Source organism: Halichoeres trimaculatus, unplaced genomic scaffold, assembly GCF_033239565.1.
Source record: "Halichoeres trimaculatus isolate MK-OKI-2021-1 unplaced genomic scaffold, fHalTri1.1 fHalTri1_scaffold_19, whole genome shotgun sequence".
Lineage (NCBI taxonomy): Eukaryota > Metazoa > Chordata > Actinopteri > Labriformes > Labridae > Halichoeres > Halichoeres trimaculatus.
Window position 1 is genome coordinate 14,067,432 of NW_027437197.1, and position 22,910 is coordinate 14,090,341.

Here is a 22,910-nt window from a genome sequence, read left to right on the forward strand (position 1 = left end):
GGATCGGAAAATCTCATCATGGGGCGCTTGCATTAACAGCTGTATGATGAAGCTTTCATGATTTAAATTATGTGTAAACCATGGGTGAGTCTCAATATGCAAATCAAGTAGGTGAGGTCAGCAGGCTTGGCAAAAAGAAGCCTGGTCCCATTGTGTGATGGACCACTTCTTTCAGCTTAATATGTTGTCCAGATTGCAATTTTATTCAACAACACACTGCTGTGGCTAGTTTAAGCTTGCCTGTCTGGATGGATCACTAATTCATAGCTCAAGATCCCTGAGGTCTCTTTACAGGGCTTTTAAGATGAGGAGCTTATTACAATGCTATCATGTGCTTAAAAGTTTAACAGGAAGAATTGACATCCTGTTCTTTAACGACCAGCTGTCACTCATTTACAGTCTGCAGCTATAAGGCTACATGTAAAGAAGAGATATTGTTTTTCTTTTAATCTTTATTCTGTCGCTTTGGTACATGATTTACAGCTTAAAATCAATCTCTATTTTCTCATCCTGATGTTTTAGAAAACCCTTATTTCAGCATCTTTATCTGAAATGCTTTGTTTTTAGTTTCTGTCTCTTTAAGGCTCCCTGCTCCACAAACTCCCTCCTCTCTGATTGGCCAGCTCCCTGGAGGCTTGTCAGAGGTGGAGCTACCTGGGTGTCATGAACCAGTTTGGATATCCTTTTATGAAGCAGGTCTCATGCAGACCTTGTGCTATTTTCTAGAATGGAGAATACTGATCAGTTTACAGACAGATTCAGGGATTTCTACATGTAATTATGTAGAGGTTTGGACATTTATTCACGTTGTGACTGAGTATCTCTAGAGGACAGCTGCCACTTTGTCTTCTGAATATGAAGCCAAGAAGTGCTTCCCTTGCAGTTAGCTCTGATAACTGTGGGAAAGTTTGAATCTTAGAGGAAGGAAGTGCTCTCATTGTGGTCTAGGTGGGCTATCATTTAAACCTCTATCACCAAAGAGAACTCTAACAACTGCAACTGTGGCCAAAAGTGATGTATCCAGCATGCTTTGGTTGCAGAGCAGCTGCCTAACAAAGAAAATATTTGAACATGTTATTCTCCAAATTTTACTTTTATTGTGTCACTGGTTTTGTTGATAACATTGGCGAATAGTTGCACTCCTTGGCCAATCATGTAACTAGCAATAGTCAGTGTCTGTATTACTAGCCTGCCGAGATTTTCCTTATCTGGTAGATTAAAAAACCTCGAAACGTAATAACATTAAAGCCAAGGCTGTAGATGAGTTGTTGGTTTGAACCTCATTTCAGCGTCTGTAACTTTATCAGGTAATTAAACAAAGGAGCATGTGGCACAAAACACTTAAAAACTGCTGCCATGCTAGCGATGATAACAATAATCTCTTAACAGTTTAAAAATAACTGAAGTCTACACAGACAAGAGCACATCAAAAGCAGAAACAAACACCAGTTTCCAATTGAACCCACTCACTGTGTGGCATTGACAACAATGGCAACGGCCTGTCAGCACGAAGCCCCTCTCCTGTTTGAAACAGCAGAGCTCTGAGCTCACTGCCGACTGGGTGCCCCACACACACAAACGCACACACACTGAACTCAGTGCCCCCCTGTTCCCTCCTCCCTGTCTCCCTGCCTCTTCCTCCTCGCTTATCTGGTCCCTCCTCCCTCCCTCCCTCACTGGCAGAATCCCCAGCAAATGCTTTGGGAGCAGAATCGGTTGTGACACACAGCGTAAGGCTGTCTGCAGCCAACCGATGAGCAAAAGATACTCGCTTCTTATGAAACGGCATCTGACGGCAAAAGGCTGCACATTAAGTCTGGAAAATGGGGCAGTTTGTGCAACACTTTCAAACTTGATGTTAAAATTTGTAAAACATTTTTCTCTTTTACGGTGATGACTATTCTTGATGGATTCTATGATGATGAAAAGAAACAAGTAGTTTTCAATGCTTCAATCGTGCAGGTGCAAGCTAGATATTTCGGCCAAGAGTGCCTTTGCTTTGACAGCTCAGCATTCCTCAGGCCTTGAGCTCAAGGTGACGTAATCCATCCTGGAGAGCCAAGCTTGCCCCTTGCCCCCCCCACCCATGAATTCATTCCCAGGCCTTAGAAATGGGGACACAGAAACTTGGCAGTGCAACAAGGTCATGGCCGAGGTGGAGGGGCAGCAGTGAGGGACACGGGGGAGTAAAACAGCTCAATTAGAGAGCAAACCAACTAAGCTTCCTCACTGCTATTTATTCCAGATTCTGGATCATTTACCTAAACTTCCTAACAGCCCTTAAAGACTTAAAAAGTATAGTGAGCTGGCACTTACCAATGAAATGCGTTGTAATGGAAGTAAACCATCCCAAGGCCATATAAAAAGGCAGCATTCTGGAAATGAGAAAAGTTGGGAGTTGTTATAATCAGAGGGATAAAAGCATTTAAAGACTTTCTTCACGGCTTTAAAGTATAATCTTAAAAGTTACAGTTTTTATACAGGTCAAGGAATAAGAAGCAGGCAGTGGGAGCAACAATTTGAGCACAAAAAACAAGACATGAGCCTGTTTGGTGGAAACAGGGGTAAAGGAACAAGAGGCCCAGAATATCAGGTTGACTCACTGAGCATTAAGTAATATTTTCAGTTAGAACGTGAATGTTTAAATCCATTCAGATGTTTATAGTTCCAAAAATTCACCTCCAGCCACACAAGTTTATTACTCAGGTCCATAATGTCCCTTCTGATTAGCGATAGACCGATATGGATTTTCCAGGGCGGATACCGGTTATTTGTTGTCAAGGAGGCTGATATCCAGATTTGAAGCCGATATTAATTTGCATTCAAAGCAACAATATTGGTGTCAAAATTTTGAACAATACAAACTTCAACACTTAACTGCATTCAAATGGCTTCAAGCATTTATTTATTAAACAGCTCTCAGGCTCAGAAGCATGTTTTATAAAGTTAAATGAAAACATTAAAAAATGAATAGCTAAAGTTTTCTACAGTAAATAAAGTTTTCCAAAGTTTCAATGCAACTGGAACAACTGTAATAACTGCACTCCTAATTGGCTGTCCAAGGCCATGGCTCTGCTTGTAACCAATCAGATAGTACTGTGGGTGGGACAGTGCTGGGGACTGAGTAGAGACTGCAGACAGCAGAGAGGTTGCATCAGAGCCGCAATAATGCAGTTTTAAATATGTTTCTTATCAGCCCTTGGATTAAAAAAAGGCCGATGCAGATATGCCTCAAAATGCCAAATATCGGCCCCGATAATCGGCCCAGTTGATAATTGGTCTATTCCTACTTCTGATGCCAAACTGCCTCGTTGCATCACTGCTGCCCCAGACTGCAATACAGCAGAGGTTAAGACCTCAGCCCCTCCGTCCGCTGAGGAGACGTCTAATCCTCAGGAGCCCAGAGCTGTCAGATCTGATTAGTGTTGGGCTCTCAACACCTCTGGTTAATGGCCACTCCAAACACTGAAACATCAAAACCGACCAACCTCCTCATCCTCACAGAGAGTTGGACGCCATCAGATCACAGCTGATTACACAATTCACATCCTGACGACAGGCCAAACTGTAGACTGTCTAAAGGGTGGTTAAAGGGTGCAAAACTTTTGTCTCTTTTAATAATATCTATTTTGATTTCTGAAGCTAATCCACAAAAACAGAACATCAGAGATGTCCAGTTCTGGATCAGCACCCGTTCATGGAAACACTGTCAGATAACACAGAGAGGAGATGATGAGACACTCGACATTAAACACTTATTATTCACTCGTCTTCTGAAAAGGCTGAGCTCTGGCAGTTTAGCGCCACTGGCTGTGGTCACAGCTGCAGCTGTCTGGCTCTGCTGGTTACAGCTGAGACTGAGGACATGGTGACTGCTTGGACCACAGCTGCTTCAGTGACATAGTATGATGCTATGGATATAACATATGCAGCAGTGTTCACTCTTTACAGCCCTGTTGGTTTATGCACATCAGGCAGAATGAGGTTGTGAATTGTGCCATTGGTTACCATAAAAAAAGAAGCCTCTTCTCTTAAAGCTGCAGGATCTGCCAAGTACAAGACTTCTAGTGCCTGAAGCATTTCTGTATATAGTTGGAGTAGTTTTTTCAGCACACATATGCTGAATAGCAATTCCAGAACCCATCAGCTACATCCAACTCAAATTTACCACTTCATTAATTTCTTAACAGCAATCTGAAGAAAAGTGCAGCTAATGAACCTGTTTCTTGTTCTCCTCATTTCAAACTCCACTTTAGGGCAGCAAGATATGGCCAAAAAAACAATAGCTCGATAATTTTAGGCTAAATCCCAATAAACAATTTATACTCTTTACTCTTGATTTCTTCTCTAAATCACTATATAAATGATTAATTTAACCCTTTGATGCATAAAATGAACCAGTATATTGATTTAAACAGACCCTTCACTTGGATTTTTTAAATGTGCATGCAAAAAGAGGGAATTCCAAATTAGGTTAAGTGAACTTTCAATTTTAAACCAAATTTTACGTAGTTACATATTTTCAGTTCCAGTTAAATAATTAATTTAGATTTTTACCACTGGCTCAATATATTATGTTATATTATATTATATTACATTATGTTATATTATATTATAAATATATAGAAAATAACCTGAACTAGGCCTGCACAATATATCGTTTGAACATCGCCATCACAATATGCCCATGCGCAATAGTCACATCGCGCATGTGATGGGACTATTGCATTTTCCCCATTTATTGGAGAAACGGAAAAAAAAGCAACCGAAATTGAAACCTCAAAATTCTATTTTGTACAGAGACATGGCCTCCTGGATCCCTTTCATATACAGCAATCTTCATCATTCAATCATCATCATCCCACACAGATAAACCCCCTTAGCCTGGATTTAACGGTATTATAGGAATACAATGGTGTCATTGTGAGTCAACCAAATTCTTCCCAAACAGAGCTATTCAAGTCATCTAGTGAAAATTATTCTTTTTTTTAAATATCGCAATATATATCGCAATATATCACAACCCCTCAAAACATTGCAATGTCAGTTTTTTCCAATACCGTGCAGCCCTAACCTGAACTTAAGTTGGAGAGGATTTTGTTTTATATTTGGCATGATTAACTTTCATTTCCATAAATCAGCTACCTGAATGTTGGTCATGCTAAAAAGACTTCAGTGACTTCTGTCTTATTTTTTTTCTGATAACATCGCAGCTTGTAGTATTTTGATATTCAGCTGTAAAATAACACCAATAACTCTATGCATAAAGCAGAGCATAGCCGAGTGTCATGACTGAATGGCAAGCAGGGGAGGGGCAGAGTGCGCAGAGAAACAAAAGTGAAACTCAAGAACATGTCATGTTCATTTCTCGTTGTAGAGAGCTAGGAGAGAATTAGGCAGGGATTATACAGGCAGCAAAGCAAGCCCAATTAAGGACCAACACTTTAGAAAACAAGCCCCAAGAACCCACAACCCGCAACTGATGAGACGTGCAAGCAACTTTTTCCCCCTCCTCTCTTGATACAAAAACACGCATGTGCCGGAGAGTATTTCTGGATGGGTGGGGGAGTGCAGTGCTTGCTGTGAGAGTAGCACCAGCAGAGCAGCAGAGAGTGAAAAGCCCCCTTTCCACCAAACAGTCCGGTTTAGATCAGTACGGTTTGGTAAGAGTTGGCTTGGTTAAGCCTGGTTCTGTTTGTGTTTCCACAGCCAACCTTGTCCCCTCTTGGTAGGTGGTGTGTAAGCAAAGAGCTGCATCAGATTGTAAAAGAGTGATGTCATAGCAGCGCGACACAGTGCACCCCGCTAATAAAATGAAAGAATAAAAATAACGCTACGCAGCAAACAGAGAGTAATAATGGAAGACATCCAGCAACTGACCTTCTTTGTTATTGGCATGTGTACAAAGTGCAATCAAGCTTTGATACCCCAAAAAGTGTGGCTGGCTCATTTCAGTTATATGGGGATCTGTGCCGGGATTAGTCAGTGGAAATGTCATAAAATGCATGCCGTGCCATGCCGGCACAAACCGAACCGCTTGGTGGAAACAGGGCTACAGGAGCAAAACTCTAAAGAGAAATAAGTTCAGACTAGTGAAAACATTTATGTGACTACTTGTACTCGATGGTTATGATGTAGTAGTTTTATACATCTCACATGCAACAACCATGCACATCGAGTATATTCTATATATATTCTCCACCTCTACTCCTCTCTGGCCTGGAGCTGAAGTTTGTCATTAAAGTAAAATCATCACAGTCACAGCCAGATGTGTTTATCTGATTATCCCCTTACTACAACCAGGAAAGAAGCTCAAAAATACAGTCCATCACTCAAATAGACTTTATTGTCATGAGATGGTATCTGTAGGGTTTGTGGGATACAACACACGTCATCTCTGTAATGCTGCGTGTGAAGCACTCTTTTCATTCAGTCCACATTTCACAACAGATTCCACAGAGTCAGCTTTCCAAGAACACTGACGAAATGTTACAACAACCATGTGTTTTCATTTTCTGGCACATTGGACATAAAATTAAACCACATTATTACATCCCAGATACACAGCTTACGAGGTGTCAACAGGATGTATTTACATTTACTGGATATGACATAAATGGGTCCCTGGTTCAGGGCAGATAGAGGAATGATGATGATAATGCTAATTTTTTTAAGCCTTGACAGAACTCTTTCTTGCAGTGGTCATTTCAATTATTAACTCACAAACACCCCTGATTTCTGGGTGGCAGCTGTAAAATATTCAGTAAACAGACCAACAATAGACTCACCTTCCAGTAGTCTGACTGTAAACTGAAGTACCTCTGGTATGCAGATAATGCTGAGAAATGGTGAAATGAATGAAGGAATGTGAGAAAGAAGGAGAGACAGAAAATAATCAGCGTCTGGATAACACTTCATAAATTCATTGCAGCAACATTTTGACAATTTCAATCAAGAAAGCACAAAATGTGTAAACATTTGATCCTTTGTCAGTTCTGATATATGCAGGCCAGGGTTTGAAAAACTAGTGTTGGAAATCAAACCAACAAAAGCTTTAGATTTGACCTCACAACTGAGAAATGCTCCTCAACTTGAGGTTTGAAGCTGGCTGACTTTGGAAGATATATCTTGTGATTAGAACTAATAAGTTATATATAAAAATATTTGTGACCATATATATTGATGTGCTGCAGGTTGAACACATACACTAGCAGTTTCTCACCTTTTGGATATTCTTCCAGCACAAGGTTGAAGTGTCCCAGCTGGCAGAAAATGTCAGGGTCCACTTTGCCCTCCGCTTTCAGGATGAGAGCATCGTAGCAGCTAACAGCCTGCACAGGAGAGCGGTAGCGTTAAAGGGTTCTTCATAGCAGTAATGAAGAAAACAAAGCCTAAACAAATTGCAAGATGTGCACACAAATGCTAATCTTTACGCTTAGAATTTGAAGGATCTCAGAATCATGCACATGTAACTATTAGCCTTCAACAGAAATGTTTTTCTGCAGCCGTTCAGGATGTTTTGCATAGGAACAGCTGGATGCCCATATATAGACCTTTTAAGCCATTGTTTAAACAACGGATAAACAAATTACTCCTGATAGAGCACAATAGAAACAACAGAAATAATTAGTGAGATGACCATGTGTGTGTGTTGGATGGCATGGCTTGGAACCAGACACATTGCAATGCTTAGCTTGACTTAGCAATGCTACACAAGAATTTGGAAACTAGCTTACAGGGAATGATTCTTTTCTTCCTCATTGTAACTTTGAATAAACTTGCATGCAGATTGCTTTTCTATGCGGCATTCACACCATGACACATATTTCCAACACTGATTTAAAAAAAAATGACTGGTTAAGAGAAATGGAAAAGATACAAGCAAATATTTTGTATTTCTTTGTGAGTTCTTTGTTTAACATTTACAAATTCTACAAGTTCACCCCAAGATTTACATTAATTAAAGCATCTGGATCCACTTACTATCTCCTTGTCATACTGCTAAAATAAACAAGATATGGGGTGACACACATTTAAGAGGAGCTTGCCTAATGCCATGCTGTTCTCCTACTCATAATGTGAGCCACAGAGGTTAGCTAAGGTCTCCCAGAGCACCCTACAGAGAGTGTGAGTCAGCAAACTAAACAATACACTTACACACACATAATCCGACAGCAAAACTGTGCTGGACTGGTGCAAGAACTGGTCAACGTTTTATTATTTTCAGTTGTGCTGACTCTGTGTCAGGTTAAACAGGGCCTTGTGGTTAATAAGCATCTCCCTGCCCCACATTTAAAAAAAAAAACAGTGGAGTCCAGATAGAAAATGTAAGATTATTGACAATACAGATTTCATCTACTAAAAAAAATCATATTTACAGTAACATACAAAATCACAAATTTAGATCCCCTAGTCAGGTTGTTTATTTGATGAGCCTGTTGAGGCTGATAAGATGTCGAGAGGACTGGACAGCAGTATCCACGAGCTTCAACAATATTCAACCACTCAACAATCTAAGAACGCAGCAGCAACAGTTCTTATACTCACTAAAACTTATGTTCACATCTCACCAGTTCCTACATCCCTTCAACTGGTTTCCAGTCCAAATAAAACTAATTTAAAATTCTCATACCTGTGCTCAAAACACTAAAAGTCCTAAAAGTTACTCAGTGTATAAAAATGCTTATCAGCTACATACTACCAATGTGTCCAGTCTTCAGACCATCCCACAAACAAACTCAAAGCAGGGGATGCTGCTCTCAGCATTAATGCCCCCAAGTAGACAGACTACCCACGCAAGAGGACCTGAGAGGGGGGCCCAGGAAGCTGAACATTTTTAAAAGCAGAATGAAAACCTCTTCCATAAGTCCATATCTAAGCATTAAGGGTGTGTGTGTGTGTGTGTGTGTGTGTGTGTGTGTGTGTGTGTGTGTGTGTGTGTGTGTGTGTGTGTGTGTGTCTATATGTGCATGGGCAAGGGGATTAATATACGTGAGAGCATATGTGTGATGTGCATGCTTTATGTGTTTTGATATTTATATGAAAATGTGTATGAAGAGTATTCAGTGAATGCTTTACCGTTTACATGCATGTCTATACCATATGGAGTAGAATTTAACAAACATTAAAGATGATTCTAAATACCAAGCCTCCAAATTATAATTTTGTCTGATTAACAAAGTAATGTTGGATAAATTACACGATTTACATTGTCAAAGTTGTGTATTTTTGTGATTTTCATGATCACAAAGGTTATTGAGAGAAAGGCTACTCACATGTCTAGCAAGCAAGCACCTCACTTTGTTGTTGGTCATGTAGTTTGTACGTTTCTATGTGTTGTATAATGTATAAGCTTTATTTAATGCTTGCTTTTAAAACATATTTTACCGGGGACAAAAGCCGGTCATAGTCTTTCTTTTTAGGCAGCCGACTCTTTGGGCTGACTCGTCCTGGGCCATCGCATTACTGGTCGTGATGAGGGGTTTTCGCGAATGGTCATTAGCTTAGCACCTGCTACTAGTGAGCTAACAAATGTTTGCTGTTAAGATATTTTCTATTTGCCCCTCCATGTTGTTCCAAGTTAAACAAGCATTATTCAGCAACCCTTAGCTCATTGTATGCCTTTAACTACCTCGATAATGTCTACCAAGGGAAATTGTTTCAGCTTTGTGTGCAAGCAGAGGAGGAAGAAAACCGCTGGACAATTAGCCGCTAACATGCTAACAGAGTGAGCTGACGCACAATCCAAACTCTAGCAGCAGTTCGTCAGGAAGAACTAGACGGCACAACAACACTTCTGCAAACTAAATTCTCCTTGTCGTTATGCTTAAGATACGTGTACAGTTATCATCTCATGGGCTGTATCATTATACTTTGTCAATCACAAAGCAGTCGTGTAGCGTAGTGTTAACGTGTGTACTATCGTTACCATGTACACAGTAAATGCGAAGTAGCAGCAGCTGTAAGACGAATGTATCTCCTAAACATGTGCCTGTCCCTCCTCAAGGACCATTAAGCCAGTAGCGGTCAGGTTTTGTTTTAAAATATGAAGCAATATAACCAATAATGCACGCAGCATTGTGCATTTTCTTTGAACAGCTGGTGAATTTAGCTAGGATGTGATTCGTTTCTTTGCACATCGCTGAAGCTGTGAGTTTGGGCCTGTTTCAGTGTTGTTAACCATGGCAGAAAGCTACTGACACGTTTTATTCTGCAGGGCAGTGCAAACGTTGCATGCAATAATAACGTCTACAACACAGGGGTCCTTCAAGCTGATTCAGCTTCAAAGTTGGGGAAACTGAGGCTTGTGTAAGAGAGGTGTTGTGAGGTCTGCACTACTTATTTCAGGTGGGATATGCACTAATCAGGGGAGATAACCCACTGAAGCGGCTGTGATCCTATTCTGTGACATACCTTTAACAGCAAGGCCTTCGTTCTGGCGCCATCTTCTTGAAGCCTATGAAATCCAAACAGTGAACTGCAAGTAGAGGACAGACAACACACAGGCGGTTCCGTGTTACTCACATGCGAACATATTTGTTGTTTTAAACTCTGAGAATAGAAATAAACGAAGTATTGATGAGCATATATGCCTGTGTATCACAACGGACGGTCTAACCTGTCAATTCCGACCAGGCTTTCTTTTTCTTGCGCTGTTAGCTTCGGAAAGTCCTCTTCGATTTCAGTCGCTGCTCCCGACGCCATTTTCTCCTCGTCATTACCAGCAACGCCGAGACTCCGGGCAGCAGCAGAGGCAGCGGCTGTGAGCGACACTCCGCACGATTTCATGGAAAGGAACGGGAAGATCGACGGAACCGAGCAACTCCGGCAGAATGCAAAAACAACGAAAATGTTGCACAGCTATCCAGGACTAAAACGGGGCGTAGCGTAATTCTTGCCAAATCCTCAAGGAAATGATCCCCTCAAGTTACCTTCCACACTCTTCATTGTACATCGAAACACAGCGTGTATTCCAGTGGCAATTTATACATGAAGTTGATGTAATGTTGGGTTTAAGGAAGGGGTGTTACTTGGTAATATAGCAAACTTCCCCAACCATCGGCTCAAAGTTGTTGTAATTGTGTCACATAGGCAAACGCACGCCGCCACCGTCGACACGCCCTCCGCTCAACTTGACCAATCGGCTGCGCTTATTTAGGGTCACGTGAGTGTCTCCAGTTGATGTGTTGCGAACACGCGGACGTACACGCGCGCGCACACACACAAGTCAGGCTTCGAAGACCCTCCTCTATAAATGTGATTGGTTACTCACGGAATATTATGATTACGTAACCGACTTTTGAGTCAGCATATTGGTCAAAACGGCTGTCAAGTTTGTCTATGGGGGCGGCTGTCAAGGATGTTTGTTGCAACGTTGCAAATTACAGTAGTTTTGAAATAGATAGATAGATAGATAGATAGATAGATAGATAGATAGATAGATAGATAGATAGATAGATAGATAGATAGATAGATATAGATATTGATTTTAGTTGCAACCTAGGGATTTTAATGTTAATTTTCATCATAGATGACATTTAATTTCAAGTCTAAAGATTCCATGTATTAATTTGTTTCACTGTGCAGTGAAATACTTTCTGCACAATGCAATACAGTTAAAGGTAAAAAGATAGATAAAGTCAGATAAATATACAATAGAAACACCACAAATATAGAATGTGCTATGAAGGTAGAAAAGGGATAGGGGAAGAAATAAAATATAATAAGAATGTGTATAAACCTAACTTTGTTTGGTTACATTGCATTTTTTCAGGTTCCTCTAATTGTAGGTTTACTAGGCCTTTGATTCAGCCCACCAGAAACACTGCAGACAGAGTCCAAAATTTGGAAATACCGTCTTGTCAGGAGAGATATTTTACATCACTGCCTCCTGAAATGTCATATATTTCTCATGATAAACAGTTGGCAAGTTCTCTGTTGGGCCTTTTTAATGGAAGCCCGTTTCCATCACGCATACAAATGCAGCACAAAATACCCCCTAACATCCGTGTTAAACTTAAAATCATACAGACAATAAACTTTATACTGATTCGTTACTACGGTTTTGTTCGTTCGTGCGTTGTAACCTTAAGATAATTTTCTTAATGTTTTCAATGATAGTGCTCCACAGAAAGATCTGCCCCCGTGTGTCTAAATTTTCATACGAACGTCAAATTACGTATTGACGCCAGACGTGCAGGCAGCTGAGGACAGACACTCCAAAATGGCGAATCGCGACAAGGGTAAGCAGACAGGCCTACTAAGAAAACGTACCTCGATTTAATCAGGGACACGGACTTATCGTAGCATAACTAAACACTAGTAGTATACTGTTAACAAAAACTTTTCGCTGTTTCGTCCGCGGAACTCATTTCTCTCTTGGTTTAATCCCTGATGGGCTCAGGCGCTAACTTTTCCACTGTCGTTTAGCTTCACTTGTGATGCTAATGCTGCATTCAGGTACACCCCGAATAATTCGCTTTCCAGAATCCGGAGGGCGTTCTTTAAACTTTCGGGTTTTGTTATTATAACCAGTATTTTGGTTGTTAGTGTGACTTGTTAGATTTCATATCAATTGATATATTCTTCTGTCTGTGTGTGGTGACCTATTTATTTTGAGCAATACATCAAATGACAGTTGTTTTTGTGATGGCCTGAACCACAAGAAAGTTTTGTCCATCATGCCACAGAGAACGCCAGTCTTCTTTGTTTCTTCTTAATATGACATCACGCTTGTCAGATTTAGACCCATTTCACGTGGAGTACTTTCCACATCACGTTATTGCAGGATAAATAGCAAACCTCAGAGCTCTCCGATGTGACATCATTTACGAAGTCTGTGGTGTTATCCCCGTAGACTGTATAAGGTTATGTTACAGTTTTTACTGAATCGGGGCTATTGCGTTGCTGCTTTCAAATTTTGTGTCTGGTGTTACCCTGTATTGTCTGTTTTTTTTATTCCATGCAGCCAAAGAGCTGGAGGAGGAGATTTATGACAAGGTGGTGGATCTGACAGAATATGCCAAACGACAGAGATGGTGGAACCGACTGTTTGGGAAAAAGTCTGGACCTGTAGCAGAGAAGTACTCTGTGGCCTCGCAGATAGCCATAGGGGGAGTGAGTGGATGGTAAATACACCTGATATAAATGCATTGTGATGCCTTCGGGTGCCCCTTATTCAAACAAATGTGTAACACACGTAGGAACAAGGATTATTCCCAATGTTACCTAATCTAGCCAATCTGGTGCACATACGTCCTTAAACCCTCTATGTGATTGAAAAAAACGCTGTCTTTATGTCTATTTTGCCTAATTAAAATAACTTGGTGAATATATACCTCTGATATCAATACTTAAATTGAACTTCTATAAATCTAATTTCCCATCAGTAATGAAAGAAACTTGTTTATTCCCTGCTTTTAAATGATGTAATTGTAGACGTTTGGTCTCATTGCAAGCTATTTGGTTTGCTTTACTGACTTTGCAAGTCACTCCTTCTTTATAAACAGAATGCTCAGGTATAGGAAGCAAACTTCTTGGTAAGGTTGACTTTGTAGCTTTCATGCTGAATCCAGTTTGGTCACTTGATCTACTCAAGACTGTCGTTAGACTCCTCCAAAAAGAGATCAAGATGTCAACATATTCAAATGTAAATCCTATAATTAGGACAAGAGAACCACAAATGATCAAATGTCAACCCTTGGTTTATTGTAAAAAAATGTCACCTAGTTTATACGTTTTAAATTCCAGCAGAATCTGACATTGTCAATGGAAAAATGCAATGAAAGTCAGCTTTTGTGTTGTATAAAGTCACCCCTTAGCCCCCCGACTAATTGAAACTTGAGCCCATTTGGTGATTATGTTGCATCAGCAGGATTGCACCATTTGCCATGTGATTTCTAAATTAATGCAACAGCTTCGCTATTAATTATATAAAAAAAGATAATAAAATATTTTTACTGTTACATTGTCTTGCCATGCTCTAAATAAATCCTAGTCTAAGGGAAATGTGTGAAGGTGTCTTTTTTTATTTTGGATTCATCCTCATGTTCTTAATTGATCAATTTTAGGTGTGCAGGATACTTGTTTCAGAAGGTGGGGAAAGTCGCTGCAACATCAGTGGGAGGAGGTCTGCTGTTGTTACAGGTACTGATGCATCACACAACACAAGTGTTTCCTGAACCTAAAACGCAAATCTGAATAGCAAAATATTCATGAATTAACCTCTCATCTGAGGAATTTGCCCATCTCTCTTTCTAGATTGCTAACAACAGCGGGTACATCCAAGTGGACTGGAAGCGAGTAGAGAAGGACGTCAACAAAGCAAAAACGCAGCTAAAGAAAGGCACTGATAATGCAGGCCCAGAGTTAAACACATTAATGGAAAAGGTAAGGATACTGCCTGCCTGCTTTTAGAGTATTGTTTAGAATGTATTTCTTGACTTATCTTTTTGTGAATTGAGAACTGGCTCCACTGAATACCGTAAATGATCCACATATTGAATTCTTCTCCCCCTTCAGACCACAGAGTTTGTGAAGAAAAACATTGTTGTCACAAGTGGTTTCATCGGAGGGTTCCTGCTCGGCCTGGCCTCTTAGGATCTGCCAAATAAGAAGAGTTTGTATTTCTGGGATGTAATGAAAACCTATCGGGACATTTAAAAATCATTGCTGGTAGTGTTTTTAACAGCAAGCAATTTATTTATTTTTTACTTATTTGATTTTTGAACCTGGTCAAAAGAATTTGCACTAATACTGCGCGCATGTGCACTTATAAGTCAAATGGAATACAAGTGGATTCAAATTTACCTCCACATGGCAGGTAGTGCCTGTTGGAGCCCAGTAGTCCCAGTGTTGTTGTTTTTTCTCAATTCCAGATGTCTGATTCGATCATCTCCAGAGCTTTGATGCGGGAAGATTTTTATGCCTTTCTTTCAAGCACTCTAACTACATGGGGTATGGGTATATCAGCGTCCCTTACATCTCTCTTTTTTTGTGTGTTGGTACTATCATTGAACGGATGCTTTAGATACTGAAGGCTATCTACTCTGTACGTTTGACAAACCAATAAAAACAAGAAAAAAAGTGTATGTGTTTCTTATTTCTCTATTACACTATTGTTATGAAACAATTCTGATATTTAAATTCCTTAACTTATCTTTTTTTAAAACACCACATCTTATTTACGGGCTTTCTTCAAACATCATTTTTGATACCCCTGGATTTAAAAGATAAGCCTTCAATTGAGTTTAAAACCCAACCAAAATCAAGCATTCATCATCCAGAATTTATTTTTTTTACTTACTGATGTGATTAAAAAAAAAATTCCAAGGATAAAAATCAGTTCCCATGAAATTCCTAATGAACGACACAATGATAACCTTGATAATCTTTATGAATAAAAACCCAAGTATGCAAATGTAAAGTATTTGTCAGAGAAAAACTGTCAAAACGAAAAGGGTTTAAAGAAAAATCAAAATAAAGTAAAATAATTATATTATTGTTACTTTATAATTGAACAAGCTTTTTCCAGTGTAAAAAAAATCGATGGAAGACCAGACATACGTACGTCCCGTACGTCCATTAGGTCAGTTGTTAGGGCCCGCCCACTCACGTACCGCTTCCATGGTAACCAAACACGGACCGGTGGGCCCTGTGGAGTTTTGTAGAGAAAATAACCAACAAGTTTTAGATATTTAAGATATGGCTTTACCTTTTTTACCCGGGAATTCTCCCAGCAGACAGGTATAAGTCCCTTATGTGTTTAATTTACGTTAAATGTGATAACTGTTGATTACATTAGATACGTTCGAAGTGGAAAGAAGCTAATTGCCTGCACATGTAACATGAGATTACGGTTACCATTATTTCTTTCCAATGAACACAATATAATTTACGTGATCAATCTCCGGAGGGATATTCAAAGTTACAAATGATTTTGTTTAGTGACGTGTAATTTAGAATACACAGTTTTTGAATGTCAAACTCTGTGCTTCAACAACAGGATTTTGTTAAACTTCAATCAGAGGCGTGTAAAGCTAGTATAACAGATTCTCTCTTGTGTGCCTCAGCTGGGAAAGGAAAGGTTTCATAAATCTCAACACTGGGATACTTTTGATGGAGTCCCCATGCTGGTGGGATCAGAGAAGCCAGGTATCGGAGGAGAGCCGTTATATGGCCAGAAAAACAAACCAACGTTTTCTGTGTATCCCAGAGGGCAGGGCAGTGATTTACCTGCGTGGTTGGCTTTTGACAAGCAGGTAAACGGTCTTAAGATTGATCCATGACACAGGTATCGAAAAGCCAAACCTCATCTCCATCGTGCCCTTTGCTCCTACAGGCTCTGTGTTTTGAAGCCTACTTCCAGGAAGCCGTGACTGAATCTCAAACTGAGACACACCGTATCAGGAAGTGTAAAATCTACTTCTACATGGAGGATGATACCATACAGGTGGTGGAGCCGGAGCACAAGAACAGTGGCATCCCTCAAGGTCTCTGTGATGTAAACTTACTAAACTATTTTTTCTTGTTCTTCTTTTGCATTCTGGTCTTGTGATACAACAACTTATGTTGTTGAAAGATGTGACGAGCAGCTTAACATCTGTACCTGACCGTAGGTGCTGTTTTTTTCTCATGACAGGAACTTTTATTCGCCGCCAGCGTATACCCCTGCCTCCCCCTGATGATGACCAGTTCTACAACATTTTCCATTTCAACGTCAACCAACAGATGGTGCTGCACTCGCGCATTTTCATCCTGACCGACTGTGACTCTTTTACAAGAAACTTTCTCACCAAACTGGGGGTTCATGTAAATGACAGCACCACTGTGCCTGAGGACCCCTATAGCAATCTGCGGGAGCAGGTGAAAATCAGTTACCCCTTGTGTTTTTGTTTTCACCATTTATTTGCCCATACGATTTCAATGATATACTTCATTTTCTCTGGCTCTGGTGATGTCTCATAACTATGTGTGATGATGTTATTTGGTTGTACTCAATTCTTCCCCTCATCCAGATTGAAAAGAGTATGACTCCTCTCAGACCGTATGAGAGGCATGACACACTGAAGCAGTTCCTGGATCATGACCGCAAAGTGCTGCGCTTCTTCTGTCTATGGGACGACTCGAAGAGCACATTCGGGGATCCCCGGGAGCTCGTTCTGCACTACTACCTAGCTGACGACACCATCGAAATCCGGGAGGTGATCTCTCGAAAACCCGGGAGAACTACTGTGCCCAAATTCCTACGCCGCTGCAAACTACCCAAAGTAAGAAACTAAAAAATTATGAAAAACTATAATAATAACAGTGGAAACACTTAATACTGGTATGAAATAAAGCCATAGAACCCCTGCGGAACACCAATCAGTTTGTTTAAAAAGCTAGAAGATGAATCCGTTGTTTTAATTTCCTTATTTAATACAGTGTTTTACATATAATAATGGTTGTTGTAAACCAAAAGGATAGACAGTTCCTCTCTTTCTGGTTGGATGACTTTTCATCCTCCTCCCAGCATCCCTCCTCTCCCCCAGACCTCATTCAGCCTGACAGACCTGCTGCAGCATCCTGTCCCCCTCAAGCATTTTGGCTTTCTCCTCCACTTACTGACTGAAGCCTAATTCATGCTGAAAGACAGCCTGGCCGTGTGTGTGTGTGTGTGTGTGTGTGTGTGTGTGTGTGTGTGTGTGTGTGTGTGTGTGTGTGTGTGTGTGTGTGTGTGTGTGTGTGTGTGTGTGTGTGTGTGTGTGTGTAGTCTAGTAATCTAGTTTGCTCTGATGCTTTTACTAAATGTCAGTCCTAAAGGTTGACCATAATCAGCCATCCATTAGAAATCACCACATCTATCACCTCTCTTCTCTTTCACTTTTTGGTTAGTCTCTGTCTCACTGTGTCTACCCTTTTGGCCACGTTATCTCTCTGTCCAGCTGTTTGCCTCAATGTTCTCGCTCATTACACCCCTCAGTTCCCTGTGTTATTTACTGGTGTGTGGTTTCTCTGCAGGATGGAGTCGCCCGAGTGAAGCAGCCTGGACAGGTGACAGACCGCACCGTGCTCAACGTGCTTTCTTCCACAAGTCAAGGGTCACGCTTCATACTGGACAGCCTCAAAGTATGTCCTGCCTTATAGAGCTGGATGTTTAAGAGCCTGAACACATTTCTGAAGCTTAACAACCACTGCACTCCTTTCTGTCTCCTCTATGTCTTGCAGACCGGATCGGTCCAGGAGGACTTTTATAAAGACTGTGATCTGGCTGTTGGAGCGGAGGTGAACGTGTGGGGCCGCAGAGTGCTTTTAACTGACTGTGATAGCTTCACCAAAGAATACTATCGCTCCAAATATGGCATAGGTATTGCACTGAAACAATATATTTACTGTTACACTGACTTCTTTTTAATGGCGTAGAGATATTCTACCCAGTGCTTTTTACTGCAGTACATTCATATGAGCACATGGGGGCAGTAAACACCTTCAAGAGATTCTACCTTTATGCAGAACTTGTTCCTAACAGGAATGGTACATATGATATGTTTGCTCTCAGGGTGAATAACTTGTAAAACTCAAATGTTTGTATCATTTTAAATGTGAAAAAGGTTTCTTTAGATTACATAACACTTTCGTTTTTTGTGGTCAGCCCTTGGCGTATGGATGTAAGAACCACTTACAGAGCAGAGCTCCACTCATCTGACATCAGTTACTCTGCCCCTCTAGCACTAATATTTCTCCTCTAAAGTTAGAGGCACCAGGGACCTCAAGAGGCACACCGCTCCTCAGCAGGAGAAACCAAAGCTGGTCCTGGACAAGTCTGTCACCCTGGGTCAGTTCTAGGTCTGGCTGCATTAGTCACAGTAGTAAACCAGGCAGGGCCCGCAGTGACGGACAGCTGTGATGAAGGGTCCTGTCTGACCCTTAGGTCAGCTTTGGGTCACAGTCAGACCAGGGTCTCAGAATCCTGCATGGATGGATTATCTGCTGCCCTCTGATCATTCCAGCTCTCCTTCATTTCAAATGTGTGCTTCCTCTCCTTCTTTTCCCTCCTCAGAAGACTTCACTCCAGTGCACCTCCAAGCTCCCCCAGCCCCGAAGCCTCCCAGGATGGTGCCTCCCTATAATGGCTTTGGCTCAGAGGAAGATTCTCTGGGCTTCTGCCTGAACCTGGTGCCTAAACCCCCCCAGAAAGATTTCCGCAAATTAATGGAGAAAGACAGGTTAGATGGGTTGTAGACACAGTCCACTCAGATTACACACTGATCTTTGAGTGTGTGTGTGTATAAATGTGTATCTGTCCCTCCCCCCAGATGTGGCTTTGATGGCCATGTGCTGAGTTTCCGAGCCAAGATGGTGACCAGCGATCCAGTTGACAGAGACAGGACATTCCTCATCTCTTTCTACCTCAGCGATGACTCCATCACTGTGTTTGAGCGCCCCATCTCAGGTAAAAAAGAAAAACAAAGTTCGGCCATAACCACTCCAACACTCAAGATACAAATATACGACTCTTATAGTAAACATTAACCTCACATTTCCTGTCTCCAGACTCTTTTGAAAACTGATGAAACAGATGGCAGTGAGCAAATAAGCCCACTTTTGTCATGGATGATGAAATTTCCATCCATGTAAATTGTTGTTGGACATGTTTACTACATTTCAAACTGAATCATATGTCCAAAGATTATAGTTTCACAGCATGGGTCTGATAAAAGGATCCCTCCAGCCATTTAAAGAACACAGAACAGAGCAGCAGGAGCAGCCATCCACATTCATGCATAAAAAGATTTGAACAAAAACTTGAACAAGCCAAACTAAGTTTAATGATGAGACACTTTCACTCTCAGGTGGGTTTGGCGGTAAGTTTCTGGAGCGTGGCCGCGTAAAGAAGCCAGGACAGGAGGTGTTTAAGGCTGAGAAATCAGAGTACTTCACTGCCCAAGATCTGTACGTTGGGGCCACCCTCTGCATCAACAACAGGAACTTCCAGCTTCTGGATGCTGATGAATACACCTACAACTACATGGAGAGACATGCAGAGGAGGTGAGGAGAGAAATGAAGGAGAGATAGCAGTGCAGCAGTGAAGAAAGTGATTAAAAATTGTGTGTTTTTGTCGACAGTTCCCCAAAGCCAATGTAGGAAACATCATCAGTCAGCTACGATCAATTCCTGAGGAAAAACAGAGCGAGATCTGGAAGTTTCTCACTCTCAGTGACCCCAGCAACACTGGCTTCATCCCCTACGAATCATTCAGGTACAGTAATGCAGCAAAAGTGAGAAAAGTGTGCAAAAGTCTCAAAATTAAGTCACTGAAGATATAAATTATAGACATATCGGATCATGTGTGTGTATCACATGCCTATTAACACTACAGCACCCTGCTGAGTGGTCTAGACTGCAGTCTATCAGAGCATGAAGTCCTGGTTCTGGGCCGACACTTCTCAGAGCCCGTCCAGCAGTCTGAGGTAGACGTGGGTCTGATGCTGGCCATAGCTCAGGACTTTCTCAGGAAGAAGCCCTTTGATGATCTTCCTGCCATGGCCAGAGCCTTTACACACCAGGACAAACACAAGTAGGCTTCACACACACACACACACACACACACACAAAACATGCAAAAACAGACAAAGATGTTAACTCTGGACCAAACAGTGTTGCGACAGAAACACACGCGCTCACACACACAGGCACTGCGTCACAACAAGACATCAATCGTGCAGCCGGTGGCCCCATATCTCTGAGCAGATTAGTTCCAGCAGTGTGAGAGTGCAGCATTGGAAGCAGATGGACCCTAAAGACGTGAATGGCATTTGGCTCTGCAGGCTACAGGACACACACACATGGGTCTATATCTCTCTGCTCGAGTGTGTACATGTTAACACTCGCTGTTAGCCTGAGACTACTCATCAGCAGCCATGTAATGAAGACAGCATGACAAGAATGGGCCTCTGGACTGTCTGACATCAGCGTGGAAAACAACTGTGGCATCATCTGTTTCACACATTAACACACATACACCAACACACACATGCACACACTACACAATCACAAACATACAACTTCAGCTCCTGGAAATAGTGTATGAACTGTTTGATGTAGATGAACAACTTTTCAAAGTTGACTTTTGTCTTGCAATGAATTTGATCTTTTTACCAAGCTGTTCATTTTGGGCTGAATCAGAGTGATGATTTGTTGCTGTCCACATTAGAAGTTCTGGTACTGATCCAAGCTAACAGGTTTTAAAACAGGTCTCTGATCAGCCTTCGAGGAGCTGGGAGCTGCAGGACAGTTCATCCAGACACAGTTCACAGAGAAGGAAGTGGGCATTAATTCGTCCATGCACTCTTCTGGTTGATGTTATGAACCAGATGTGTCTGGACTGAGGATTTTTTTGTAGTTGGAGTTTAACCATCATTAATAAACACAAATGATTCCATGCAAGTTTAACAAAACAAAAAAAATCATGCCTGCTTTCATTTAGATGTGAGCTCAGCTTTGGGAGTATGTTTATTTTCCTTTGTGTTGATTTCAAATAACCCATTAAGCACGGGCAGGTAGCCTGAATGTCTATCAACAATCCCAGCTTGACTTCTAATGCCTCTGAGCATTTGTTCTTACATTTTATGCCCATGTCTTTGCTTCTCTGATGTCTTCAGAGAAGGTCATCTCCCCTCCAAAGAGATGAGGACCATCTGTAAGGCCTTTCAGCTCCCTTTTCCTGAAAAGCTGCTGGAAGATCTGCTCAGCAGGTAAGAGATGCACCAGATCTAAGGTTCCAGTAGAGTGAATCCTTTTAATAACCTCCCTGTTTCCACCCAGAAATGTTTCTCTACCTGTTAGTTGTGTTTGTGCTTTAGGTTTTCAGATGGGGATAACATCGACTACAACGCCTTCCTGGCAGGTATTAACTGGTTCGAGAATCCGGCTCCTCCAATAAAGCCTGAAGACAGTTTGAAAGTAAGAAAGAGGCACAACCGGAGCACAAAGAGTGAAAGCTGCAGGAAAGAGGAGAGATGAAAATTTATTAGCTGAGGGTTAATCAGAAAAGTACTGTGACTTCACTGTGTCTGTGTGTGCACAGATTTTCAAATAGTTAAAATATAAAATCAATCCACATTTTACCGAAATCTATGACTCAGAGGAGACAGGAGCCAAAAACCAAATCAAGTAAAATGGGAAGAGGACGATTAAATGTGCACCAATATGGCACGAAAACACAGACACACACACACAGACACACACAGACACAGTCAGAGGTAGTCAATGGGAGGAAGCAGCTGCTTTGTTTGTCTTTCTGTCTTCCTCATGTATTTGTATCTTTCCCCTGTTAGCCTGATTTAAGCACGCTCTGCTACAACCCAGTCTAAACTGAAACAGGTGAACAGCAGAGATATACAACATGGCAGGACAACAAAGAGAGAGTGAGAGCATGTGTGTGTGTGCGTGTTTGGGTGTGTGTATCTGACACAGTGCTTATTTTCCTCACGCTGTCATGGCTTTCTGCTTCAAAGTGAGCCGCTCAGTCTCTGCTTAGATACTCTTATCTCAGTGAAAAGAGGAAATCATTTAAGGTTTTCTTAAGCACTGTGCTTCTGTCATTTCTAGTTTGTCTTAAACATGCCGCCCAACGAAGCAGAAGCTCCTCTGAAAAACGTCAACTACTCCTCACTTCTGCAGGACGTCTTCGGCGCTCCCCCCATCAGTGCTGATCCAACAACCGCTGTCTCTTAGACAACCAGAGGGAGGTGACACATTTACCTCACACGCTTCCTCAATAAAGAACATGATACATCAGCTCACTAGCATCTGTGTTTTTGTTGAGTGTGGGGGTTTGTAGAACTACAGAAGGAGACATGTGTGCATCATTTGAAAGTTTGTTTACTTGAACAGGAATATTTTGGCAGTAATGGTCTGTTCAGACTGA

General features: G+C 41.3%; 3 protein-coding genes across 5 annotated transcripts in view; 2 read left to right on the forward strand and 1 right to left on the reverse strand.

Annotated features, from left to right (window-relative positions):
* kdm6a (lysine (K)-specific demethylase 6A) overlaps positions 1–11,117 on the reverse strand; it is a 33,171-nt gene extending 22,054 nt beyond the window's left edge. The window contains exons 1-5 of the mRNA XM_074694253.1: positions 10,619–11,117; positions 10,414–10,477; positions 7,223–7,331; positions 6,789–6,838; positions 2,317–2,375 (exon numbers count right to left, since the gene is read on the reverse strand). Of these exons, the coding sequence (XP_074550354.1) occupies positions 2,317–2,375; positions 6,789–6,838; positions 7,223–7,331; positions 10,414–10,477; positions 10,619–10,788 (452 nt within the window). The 5' untranslated portion in view covers positions 10,789–11,117. The remainder of the gene's footprint in view (positions 1–2,316; positions 2,376–6,788; positions 6,839–7,222; positions 7,332–10,413; positions 10,478–10,618) is intronic.
* Positions 11,118–12,131: 1,014 nt separating this feature from the next.
* On the forward strand, positions 12,132–15,042 carry fundc1 (FUN14 domain containing 1). Its single transcript, XM_074694862.1, has 5 exons — positions 12,132–12,242; positions 12,968–13,127; positions 14,070–14,145; positions 14,260–14,388; positions 14,521–15,042. The coding sequence occupies exons 1-5, from the start codon at positions 12,224–12,226 to the stop codon at positions 14,596–14,598; spliced, it is 462 nt and encodes a 153-aa protein (XP_074550963.1). The 5' UTR covers positions 12,132–12,223; the 3' UTR covers positions 14,599–15,042.
* Positions 15,043–15,612: 570 nt separating this feature from the next.
* efhc2 (EF-hand domain (C-terminal) containing 2) lies at positions 15,613–22,881 on the forward strand. Of its 3 annotated transcripts, none has more exons than XM_074695134.1 (15): positions 15,613–15,744; positions 16,071–16,259; positions 16,340–16,490; positions 16,640–16,863; positions 17,016–17,267; positions 18,001–18,108; positions 18,208–18,346; positions 19,040–19,205; positions 19,296–19,432; positions 19,833–20,029; positions 20,107–20,240; positions 20,361–20,558; positions 21,643–21,735; positions 21,844–21,943; positions 22,592–22,881. In XM_074695134.1, the coding sequence occupies exons 1-15, from the start codon at positions 15,703–15,705 to the stop codon at positions 22,715–22,717; spliced, it is 2,256 nt and encodes a 751-aa protein (XP_074551235.1). In that variant the 5' UTR covers positions 15,613–15,702; the 3' UTR covers positions 22,718–22,881. The 3 variants fall into 3 exon arrangements, with proteins under 3 accessions (XP_074551235.1, XP_074551236.1, XP_074551237.1); XM_074695135.1 differs by having other exon boundaries at positions 19,043–19,205; XM_074695136.1 differs by lacking the exon at positions 20,361–20,558.
* The last annotated feature ends 29 nt before the right edge of the window (positions 22,882–22,910 follow it).

Bases quoted from the DNA above. Each gene is read 5' to 3' on its own strand.
- fundc1 (XM_074694862.1), top strand. The intron at 13,128-14,069 runs GTAAATACACCT...GATCAATTTTAG, and splicing joins ATAGGGGGAGTGAGTGGATG to GTGTGCAGGATACTTGTTTC. The intron at 14,389-14,520 runs GTAAGGATACTG...CTCCCCCTTCAG, and splicing joins TAAACACATTAATGGAAAAG to ACCACAGAGTTTGTGAAGAA.
- efhc2 (XM_074695134.1), top strand. From the start codon at position 15,703: ATGGCTTTACCTTTTTTACCCGGGAATTCTCCCAGCAGACAG. The intron at 16,491-16,639 runs GTCTCTGTGATG...TTCTCATGACAG, and splicing joins GAACAGTGGCATCCCTCAAG to GAACTTTTATTCGCCGCCAG. The intron at 19,206-19,295 runs GTTAGATGGGTT...CCCTCCCCCCAG, and splicing joins AAATTAATGGAGAAAGACAG to ATGTGGCTTTGATGGCCATG.